Source organism: Amblyomma americanum, chromosome 7, assembly GCF_052857255.1.
Source record: "Amblyomma americanum isolate KBUSLIRL-KWMA chromosome 7, ASM5285725v1, whole genome shotgun sequence".
In the NCBI taxonomy this organism is placed as follows: domain Eukaryota; kingdom Metazoa; phylum Arthropoda; class Arachnida; order Ixodida; family Ixodidae; genus Amblyomma; species Amblyomma americanum.
The window spans coordinates 39,560,430-39,571,471 of record NC_135503.1 but is presented as its reverse complement, the minus strand read 5'-3'; the positions used below and the strand labels follow the sequence as shown (position 1 = coordinate 39,571,471).

General features: G+C 50.1%; 1 protein-coding gene across 1 annotated transcript; it reads left to right on the top strand.

The window, feature by feature from the left end:
* Positions 1–8,768: 8,768 nt before the first annotated feature.
* LOC144097649 (uncharacterized) lies at positions 8,769–10,208 on the top strand. Its single transcript, XM_077630300.1, has one exon. It carries the CDS (start codon positions 8,769–8,771, stop codon positions 10,206–10,208), a length of 1,440 nt encoding a protein of 479 aa, XP_077486426.1.
* The last annotated feature ends 834 nt before the right edge of the window (positions 10,209–11,042 follow it).

Below are 11,042 nucleotides of genomic sequence, written 5' to 3'. Positions count from 1 at the left end.
AACGAAAGGATCCTGCTCGACTGCGCCAGTAAAGATAGGTTCGTTCTTCTTGGTCGTGGTGAGATTTCGTATAACTCGTATACCGGGCTCCACCACCGGGTGCCCCACCGTCCGAGACGAGACGGTATAACAGACGAGATCCGGCAAAACTTGACTGAAGGAAGGAAAACTGAAACTTTATACAGGAATTCACATATTTACAACAGAATAAACGGCAAGCATGATTACATGGAACTGGCTAAGGGAAAATCTTCCCTCCTTGGCATCGCCAACGATGCAAGGGATCTAAATCTAGCTCAGAACGCCTTTTCCCGGCTCCGGACCTGGTTTTAAAGACCTAGGAGACTCGCCCACCCCTTGCATCACCCAATCACAAACAACTAACACCTGATTGGTTCAAAAACTGTATGGCACGCCTTCCCGCTTCGGCAAGGTTCAAAACCCTTTCCCTAAAATGCCCAACGCGAAAAGAACATCAAAATAGCTATACGAACATGGCATTCCGGGAATAGACACTCGAAATGATTGGCCCACCAGGTTTAGGTGGCACGCCCCATGCCTTCACAGTATTGCTCACACTCTCGCCCCCAGAAGAAAAAGCAAAAACAACCTCCCATTGTGCCCGCAGGTGCAATCGTTTTCCTTTGACTCTCGTCCGGCCCGCAGCTGTTCCGCACTTAGTCCTGTCATCGGGCCACAGCGGGGCGCCTCTCGTGCGCATACGCGGCTTAGCTTGCCGCTGTTACGGACGAGGCGCGACAACATTCCGGGCGGGTTCAAGCGACTGGGAGTCGTCTCTCGACAGATGCTTCAAGGAGGCGCCGGCGTGTCCGCGGTGCCACTAATGCACGCGGCGGCGTCAACGAGGGATCCGCATCTGTTGTTTACGGGGGTTAAAATGGACGTCCGCCGCCCGGGACAATTCCCCGAAACCGACGTCCCCATTAGCTCACGGCACGGGACCCCCCCGCGAGACGCAACGACAGTGTGTCGGGTGTCGGCAAGGGCGGCGGGCCGCGGCGCCGCCAGCCATCGGCGGTGGACGCGGCTGTGTTTGTTTAAGGCGAGCAGCTAAATGCTCCCGCCTCGGAAAGAGACCCCGTTTTCCCGTAATGAAACCTTCTGCGCGAGGGCAGCGTCGGCCTTTCGGTCCCCGCGCAGCGTTGTGCAGCGCAGGTGCCTGACCTTCGAAGCCGAGTGGGCCCCCATTAGGGCTGTTCATCACTGCCGCAGAGACAGCAGGAACCATAATGTGCCGGAAGTGGCGAGAGTGTGTTGGGGACGCGTCCTGGCAGCCCACGGACTGGGCGCGTGATCGACCTCACAGTGATTCAACGCAGCTGCCCATTCGATCCCTTCACAGACAGTGTCACCGGCTGTCGCGCACTTACACGGTCGCAACGTGCAATGATCCTCCGCGCGCGCATTGGCTGCGTGTGGCCCGGGGAACGACGGGTGCGTCACGGAATCGCGACGAGTGATGTGTGTGACGGATGCGGTGCAGTGGAAACACTAGAACATCTGCTCCTTCGCTGCTCCGCGTTCGCCGATGCTCGTCGCGATATGCTCGCGGCCTATAGGGCGCAGGGCATACTACCAGACTCCATCAAGACGCTATTGTGGCCGCAGGGCAGTGCGCGCACTCGTGAGCGAACTTTGGTGAGCCTCTGTGCATTCCTCGAACACACGGGCTTGACGTCCCGTCTGTTCTCCGTCAGGTAGTTACACGCAGTGACCGAACGCTCCGCGAGTTCTACCTTGAACGATTAATAACTGGACGCCCCACTCCAGTTGTAACCTACACAGCGCTGTGCGCGTGTGTGATTTAATTCCTCTTAAATGAACTAATCACGCGCACAACCTGGACACATTACTTATTGTGTAAATAGTTTGTACATATTACTTCTCCCCCTGTCCTCTATTCCTGTCCCCTCACCTCTTTCATTTCATTTCTCCATTCTGCCTGCTGTCCTTTATTTCCGCTGCCCCAGCTCAGGTGCTTCAGTATCGATGGCAGATGCCGGGGCTAGCAAAAATCTTTTCCTTCCTTTTTACTATTATTTTTTTTAATAAAACCACTACCACCACCACCTTACGGCGCGGTTCAGGTGTCCAACGATATGTGAGACAGATACTGCGCCATTTCCTTTCCCCCAAAATCAATTATTATTATTATTATTTTCACTCAAGACGAGACCCAACACTGCCAAAGTGACGAGGCTCCCGATCAGGAAGGACGTGACGCTTGTCACCGACTCCTGCGCACTTTGCGGGTGGAAATTAAGTGGGCTCAAATAGTGCCTCCATGCAACCCGTGGAAAAGCATTAGTGTCAGGAACGTCGCCGCAATTCGCATGCCGCCACCCGGCTCGGCTCTTCCCTGCTGATTACAAAAGTGGTGAACTTCCTTGCGTTGCTATAGGTGGAACATGGTCGCATCATTGAGATTGGAGGAGTCGATACCAGTCAAGGAAAGGAAGCAGTTGCGGAGGCATGCGGAGCGATTAGCCTTTATTTTGTGTCATATATATGTTTCCGGCGCGTATCGTGCCTGTCTTCCTTATACATTTGTAGACTAGTGACATGGGGTACGGCTTCTCGGACTGTGACTGCTGTGAAATCAGACGCACTCATCTTAAGTCGGTCTGTGATGATTCGGATGGATGATCATTCTGGGGGCCTACCGAGTACACAGTCCCATTCGCGTTCACCATGACCCACCCTCAAACACAACAGTGATTCCTTATGTTTTTTCTAGTAGAGAGCTTTAGGCATAGTAGTAGAAGTACTATCGGTGGTGGTGGTCGTAGTAGTAGTTTTAGTAGTCGTTTTTTTAGTAAATATCAGAAAAATTCAGGCGAAACGCAAAGGCGCCCGTAGTTTTTTCTGGTTTTTAATAAAACCCGTTTCTATGAGCAATGTCAGTACACGTTAAAGATCCCCAGGTGGTCGAAATTATTCCGGAGTCCTCCACTACGGCACCTCGTTCTTCCTTCCTTCTTTCACTCCTTCCTTTATCCTTTTCCTTACGGGGCTGTTCAGGTGTCCGCCGAGATATGAGACAGATACTGCGCCATTTGCTTAATATAATAATAATAATAATAATAATAATTGGTATTGAGGGAAAGGAAATGGTGCAATATCTGCCTCATATATCGTTGGACACCTGAACCGCGCCGTAATGGAAGAGAGAAAGCAGGGAGTGAAAGAAGAAAGGAAGAAATAGGTGCCGTAGTGCAGGGCTCCGGAATAATTTCGACCACCTGGGGATCTTTAACGTGCACTGACATCGCACGGCACACGGGCACCTTAGCGTTTTCCCCCATAAAAACGCAGCCTCCGCGGTCGGGTTTGAACCCGAGAACTCCGGATCAGTAATCGAGCTCCCTAACCACTGAGCCCTCGCGGCGGGCCCCCCCAAAACCAATTTCATTAATTTCAGTTTCAGCCACAAAAAATTTGCGGGACGTTTAGGCTTAGTCTTTAAGAGTGAGACGCGACAGAGTGTTGCAGCTTTGCCAAGGGGTCCACGGAACGCCATCGCCCATTCGGCGCGACGTGTAGCCCTTGGACAATTTAAGGAAATGACGCCTGTCTCGCATATCTCGGTGGACACCCGAACCGGTCCGCGAGGGAAGAAAAATGAAATGAAAATTGGTTTTAAGGAAAGGAAATGACGCCTGTCTCACAATTCTCTCTGTTCACCCGTACCGCGCCGTAAGGGGAGGAAAATCGCTTCGCTTACGGCGCGGTTCATGTGTCCACCGAGATGTAACATATTGCGCCATTTTTCGCTCACGGTCAACGCCGCCGACGCCGATTACACCGGCTTTTTTGCGACACGGGGCCATTTACGCTGTCGCGTTAAAATTGGGAGTGCCGACAGCGGAAACGGCCATAATTCCTCAGACACTTGTCCTGTAGCCGGCTGAAGTGGCTGGGGTAGAAAATAGGCACTTGAAACAAAGTTAACAGGGACGGTAAGAAAGGAAGTCAAAATGGGTAATCTTTAAAAATATAGCGAATTATTCTTCTTTATCTCCGCAGCTTTATAAAAAATGGCGCTGATGGTTACGTGAATGCTGCCGTTACTTTGAGTTGCGCTCGGGACACAGCTAACGAGATAGTTTTCATGGTTATGCTAATGATTAGCATGCTGCCGTTACTTTGAGTTGCGCTCGGGACACAGCTAACGAGATAGTTTTCATGGTTATGCTAATGATTAGCATAAACGACTCCCTAACTGTACTGATTCGAGACTAATCAAACTTTCAGAAATTTCCAAAGTAAAATAGGTATTGAGATAGTCATCACTCAGTTCCCTTTTGCGCGCCTTATTCGCTGCGCACCGGGTTTCAACAGCAATGCTCTGACTACACACAGTTCATGCGCTCTGATGCTGCTGCTGTTGCTGATATGAAGAAAGAAAAGGAAAATGCACGGATCTGCCTACTGGCTCAAGCCGGGCCACGCTCGCTGCAGCGTGCTGAAAGTAGATTTAAAGGATAGGAGAGGCCCCGCCGCGGTGGCTCAGTGGTTAGGGCGCTCGACTGCTGATCCGGAGTTCCGGGGTTCGAACCCGACCGCGGCGGCTGCGTTTTTATGGAGGAAAAACGCCAAGGCGCCCGTGTGCTGTGCGATGTCAGTGCACGTTAAAGATCCCCAGGTGGTCGAAATTATTCCGGAGCCCTCCACTACGGCGCCCCTTTCTTCCTTTCTTCTTTCACTCCCTCCTTTATTCCTTCCCTTACGGCGCGATTCAGGTGTCCAACAATATATATGAGACAGATACTGCGCCATTTCCTTTCCCCAAAAAACCAATTATTATTAGTAAGGATAGGAGAGCAAAGATGGAAAGAAAAGGCGCGCGCTATTAGGCCCGGGCCGATCCCGGTGGCAGTGCAGTACCTGGCCGATCCGTGCAAGAGTACTTCAAGCCGATCACTCCGCCATATTCCTAAAATATGTTTAATATCTTGGGTCCAAGGACCCGCAGCAGATAATAAATCAGGTATCAGATATCATGGCGGTACTGCGCTCTCACCCAAACTGAATTCTTCAATCTTTTTTCGACTGCGGTTCCCGACCACGCGGGTGCAAGATTGCTTCTCAATGTAGCTCGAGAAGGGCACTGACAAACCGCCCATGGACATGGCTGCCGGTGTGTGCGCTTTTATTCCTGCTGCTTTTAAATTTCTCGGGCCGCAAGAAGGTGAGCCTAAATCTGTACTGAAAATGACAGTACTGCCGAAAGAAGTTAGGGCGCTCGGCTACTGATCCGGAGTACTCTGGTTCGAACCCGACCGCGGCTGCAGCGTTTAGATGGAGGCGAAATGCAAAGGCATCTGTGTGCTGTGCGATGTCAGCGCACGTTAAAGATCCCCGGGTGGTAGAAATTTTCCGGAAATTACTCCCTCCTTTACCCGCCGCGGTGGCTCAGTGGTTAGGGCGCTCGACTACTGGTCCGGAGTTCCCGGGTTCGAAACCGACCGCGGCGGCTGCTTTTTCATGGAGGAAAAACGCTAAGGCGCCCGTGTGCTGTGCGATGTCAGTGCACGTTAAAAATCACCAGATGGTCGAAATTCTTCCGGAGGCCTCCACTACGGCACCTCTTTCTTCCTTTCTTATTTCAATTCCTCAGTTATCCCTTCCATTACGGCGCGGTTCAGGTGTCCAACGATATATGAGACAGATACTGCGTCATTTCCTCCCCCCCCCCCAAAAAAAAAAACTATTATTCACAGAAAAAAGTTTCTTTACTGGTTGTCCTTACCGAGGGTGGTAGGAACGTATTAAAAAACGTGATTTGGCAGGACCGAGGGCTGATTTCGTGAGGTTACTCTGCGATTCAGCCGTTTGTAAGTAGCCTTCTCCTTGCTTGTTTCTATATTATAAGGGAACAGCTAACGTTTCGCGAAGTTTTCCTTGAGTAATGTTATCAAGCAACCACGAACCTGCAAGGCTTCGAGCATCAGAGCATCAATCAACTTACTCCCTCGCCACCATGACCGGTTTTATTAATAAAGCCGGTCGTGCTCGCCACCATCAAGAGGGTTTCTCTACAAGCATGGCGCGAAAGGAGTGTCCACAAGACAACAAGAGAGAACGAGTTCTGAGAACTATCGGTTTATTAGAGAAACATCCGCGTATACAGCAGCGGAAGCACTGCACACGTAAAGATGTTAACACCAGTACTGAAACTGTGCTAAAGAAAAGTCCGCGCACGACCAAAGCCAAGTGATGCAGTATATAACTGCGTTGATCTGCGACTCTAAGTCACTTTCCTTATAAAACTTGTCTATAGACTGTCTATAGACTGCGTATAGTCTCTATCACCTTCCTATAGATAATTCCTTTTTTCTATTCATAGACTATAGACATGCCTATAGACAAAAGTCTACTAAAAGACAAAAGTCTACTAAAAGTGTATGGCCATAAATCTATAGATTATCTGAAGACTTTCTATAGGGTTTGTATTGCCTACAGACTTACATAAAATCTATAGACTTTATAGAGAAAAGTCTGCAGACTGACTAAAGATATTTTTGTAAGGGTGTTGCTTATGACGAAAGGGTGATAAGGCAGGGGATTGAGCATGGGAGGTGGTAGAAGAGTTTATGGAATGCGTATCTGCTTTACTTTTGGCGTGCATTGCCTCAGTGGCCCAGCGTGTTCAAAAGAAGGTAAAGTAAATGTCGGTACATCTGCATGGTAACCAACAATTTAATTACCCTCCGTCGCTACAATGCTCATCGTCATTCTGCCTGCCTCTGAATTTTTATGGAGTAAATTCAATACTCATTAGCTACAGACCTTACTCGGAGGTCACCAAACAATGCGGGTCTAGGACAATACCAGTTGTCGGGCGAGTTGGTGCTGACGATGATCCATAACAGCGCGACAGACGGGACAAGGAAGAGGAGACACAACACACAGCGCTGACTCACAACTAAAACGTTTATTGGCTGCCAGCCAGTATAAATACTGGCCTGGTGGCCGGGAAAAAATACAAGCACGCTTGACTTGCGTGATATCAAAACATCGCCAGTTCATCAGGCACGTGTCAACATACAAGAGTCATCAGTGCAAAATACCACCCCTACAGCAGGCACGAGTTTTCATTCACAATCAAGGTAGCGGGTTTCCTTATCCGACAAGGCTACAGAGGGAGTGCTGATACATTGATCTGAAGTCCTAGCTATCAGGTGGGCTTCTATTATTTCCCTAGTTAGCGAGTCGCGGTTCTTACCTAATACAGAGCATTCCAGGACACCGGCGATAAAATAAAAGCCTACCCTCCCACGCTCATGGCGGGCACCAGCGTGTACATGGACATGAACAGCGTGAAAATTCATGACAACAATCGCATATTATCATGCTCAAAACTTGCTATCTACATGCAGAACAGTTTCACAGCATCGTCAGCACACGTGTGCGGCAAGTGTCAGAATGTGATGTCGAACGGCATCATCATGATCATCAACATCATCAGCCTGACTACGCCCACTCCAGGGCAAAGGCCTCTCCCGTGTCTCTCCAATTAACCCTGTCCTTTGCCAGCTGCGCCCATCCTATGCCTGCGAACTTCTTAATCTCATCCGTCCAGCTAACCTTCTGCCGCCCCTTGCTACGCTTACTTTCTCTAGGAATCCACTCCGTTACCCTTAAGGACCAGCGGTTATCTTTCCTTCGCATTACATGCCCTGCCCAAACCCATTTCTTCCTCTTGATTTCGACTAGGATGTCATTCGTTCCCAACAAGCGGGAGGACTATATGCACCCATTAATGGTAACTGCATGTGTTAGCCTGTGTTACGTTTCGAAATATCCCGAGCCTCGGGACAGTGGGTTTCGGACGGACATCCGCTGGTCTGGCCGAATTGCTCCAAGCTGCTCCCTCGGGTTCCCGGCGCGCGTATGTTTTCAATTGTGTGCATCGGGAGAGCGGCGCCGAGAGGGTCGTGCGCTAAGTGGCAAAGCCCATTACAACCAGTTGCCGGAGGCGGCGAGAGTGTGTCTGGGTGTCCTGTTGGGTGGCCCGTGCCCGGCGGCGGGCGCGGCTGCTGTTGTTTACAGCGAGCCCCACCACCTGTGTACCAGCCGTTCTGAAGACGCCTCCTCTTCCATTGTGCGGAACTCTGTTCGCAAGTGCTGCTTCGACTTGTGCCTTGTTTTCGCTCCTTCCACCTGGGTCGCCTTTCGTGTTTGTCATCGCTGCTGCAGGAAGTGGCGAGGGTGTGTCGGGGACGTCTCGGTGGGTGGTTCCCGAAGAAAGTGCACGTGACCCAAAAGGGTAGTGATTGGACGCTTTTCATTAAACCAAGTTCCCCAACTAGGGACCTGGGGACACGGGACCCTTTAAAACGAGCCGTAGTGCTCATTGTGGGACCGAAATCACTTCGATCACCATGTAAATAAATCTCTGTTAGTTTTCTCTATTGCTCGACTCGTCTCTGCATCGTCGTCAAACGCGATGCCCGAGTGCCTGCTGCCCGACTTCTGACGATCGGCTCTTCGCTACCCGTTGGGTCCGCTAACGGAGCAGACACAACGCAACAACTGGTTGGCAGCGTCGGGATCGACTCCGCTGGGATCATGGTTGCACAGTTCGGTGAGTGCTGGGATTTTCTTCACTGAGGTTTCACCAGGCTTTGTACTTAGTTAGCTTACAAAGGTTTTGTATATTGTGGCTATCTTTGGCATGTTGTTTCAAAGTAAGTTGAAATATTTCCTGGTAAAGTGAAAATCTTGCAGCTCTAGAGGCAGCCATGGATCTGAAAGCATTAAAAAAGCCGCTTTTGCTGGAGTTGGCCAAAAATTTGGGTTTGGATGTCCGGGACCAAACAAGAAAGCCAGCCATCATCGCGGCTATCGAGGCACTTCAGGCAGACGACGATGAGCTCTCAGAATGTCTGGAGCTAATTGCGGAAAGAGAGAAATCAGAGCGGGAAGCAGAACAGAGAAATGATAAACGCTTAGAGAAAACGCTTGAGCTTAAGCGTCTTGAACTGGAGGTGCTAAAGGCTCGAAACGAAAGCGGTGAGAGCATAGCACCTAGCGTAGGAGAGCCCAAGTCGGTCAGAATGAAAGACCTCATGCAACCTTATATGAAAGGAGAGGACATAGGTCTGTTTTTGGTAAACTTCGAGCGCACGTGCGAGAAGGCAGGGTTTATCAGGGCAACGTGGCCACAGTGCTTGCTGACTCTATTGTCAGGTGAGGCTGCCAATGTGATTGCCCGCTTGTGTAAGGAAGATTCAGACAACTACGACAAAGTGAAGTCTAGTCTGCTGAAAAAGTACAGAATGTCAGCTGAGGCATTCCGTCAGAAATTTCGCAACGCCGAGAAGCAGAGGGATGAGTCATACCCAGACTTCGCGTACAAGCTGATGGCTAACCTGGGAGAATGGCTAAAAGAAGCTAAGGCGTATGACGAAAGCGAGAAAATGATGCAATGCTTCGGCCTCGAGCAGTTCTACCGTCGGTTGCCTGAAGACATAAGGCACTGGGTGCAAGACAGGCAAGACGTTACGACTGTCTCGAAGGCAGCTGACCTGGCAGAAGAGTTCGTCTCACGCCGTGCACTCGACAGAAAGGAAAGCCCCAAGAAAGAATACCAGAACAGGAAAGCATCTGGAGAGAGGGAGCAACTTTTCAAAGTGAAGGAGCAGGCACGGAGTGTAGAATCTTCAGAAAAGGGCGCGGGGATAAAAGAGGAAACACCTGAAGCAGAAGAGCGCCAAAAGAAAGCATTTGAAAAGAGACGGGCGCCGGTGTGCTATAACTGCCAAAAGCCGGGACATATGGCGGCGGTGTGCAAAAACCCAAAAGTTGTTTGCTTGTCAGTGGACAGCAACGAGGAAAATTTGAAGCTTCTAGAGCCCTACATCCGAGATCTTGTAGTGAATGGAAAGCCGTGTCGCGTGCTGCGAGATTCGGCAGCTACAATGGACGTAGTCCACCCATCGTATGTAGAGCCAGGGCAATTCACCGGGGAGTGTGCCTGGATTAAACAGGCGGTGGAAGCCAATAGCGTGTGCCTTCCTATTGGTAACATAAGCATTGAAGGCCCCTTTGGAGTACTTCATACGGAGGCTGCCGTGTCAGCCAGCCTGCCGATGCAGTACCCCTATCTGTTTTCAAACAGATCAGATCAACTGCTGCGGCAGAAGGACCTCGTGTTCGGGGAGGGGATGTCTACGCGCTAACTCGCTCGAAAGAACGAAAAATTGCCGCTGAGGCCATGCCGCTGGAAGCGTCAAGTAGCGTTGGTACAATGGAAAGTGAGCCTCCTGACGCGTCAGGAGAGGTCCCCGCAACGGCGACTGAAGAAGTAAACGTTCTGGGCAGGCCTGAAAGTAGAAAAAATTGTATGGAGCTTAAAGAGGCCTGTGGTGAGCTTCTGATAACACTGGCATTTGATAGCCTGCAAAGATTGCTAGGGGTTGACCGATCGTCCTTGATAGCTGAACAAAGGGCAGACTCCACACTGCAGAGTCTTAGGTACCGGGAGGAAGAAGGTGTTGCAAAGAAAAATGTGCTATTTCAAGAAAGGTCCGGGGTACTCTATCGTAGGTATCACGTGGTTGCAGAGTATGTCCCCTAAAAACGGCCGACTGCTCCGCTGGAGCCTCGCACTGCAGCAATACTCTTTTGACGTTCGGTACAAAAGAGGTAAATTGAACGGCAATGCCGATGGCTTAAGTCGCTGCTTTTAGTGTAACTGATAGTCTCGGAGATTCTGGCTTGTGTGCATTTTTTTTTCCTGACTTATGCGTACTATCACTTTTTTATCGGGCATCCTGAACTCTTGTTTGTATGTTTGAAGAATGCTCAGGTTGCTTCAATTGCTGGCGTAATTGTGCAAGGATTAAAACCGTTTTGGTTGAAAAGAAGCCTGGTAAATTTCAGGGAGAGAGTCATGGCACTTGCTTGCTTCGCATTTGTGGTTTCTGTGTTGTTCAACTGATGCTGCCTTCCTAGGAAGTAAACTGGCCTGCAGAGAACAAGAAGCCGTCATTTTGAGAGAAAAAAAAAGGGGG

Excerpts from the sequence above, each read along its gene's own strand:
- LOC144097649 (XM_077630300.1), top strand. The coding sequence starts at position 8,769 with ATGGATCTGAAAGCATTAAAAAAGCCGCTTTTGCTGGAGTTGGCCAAA.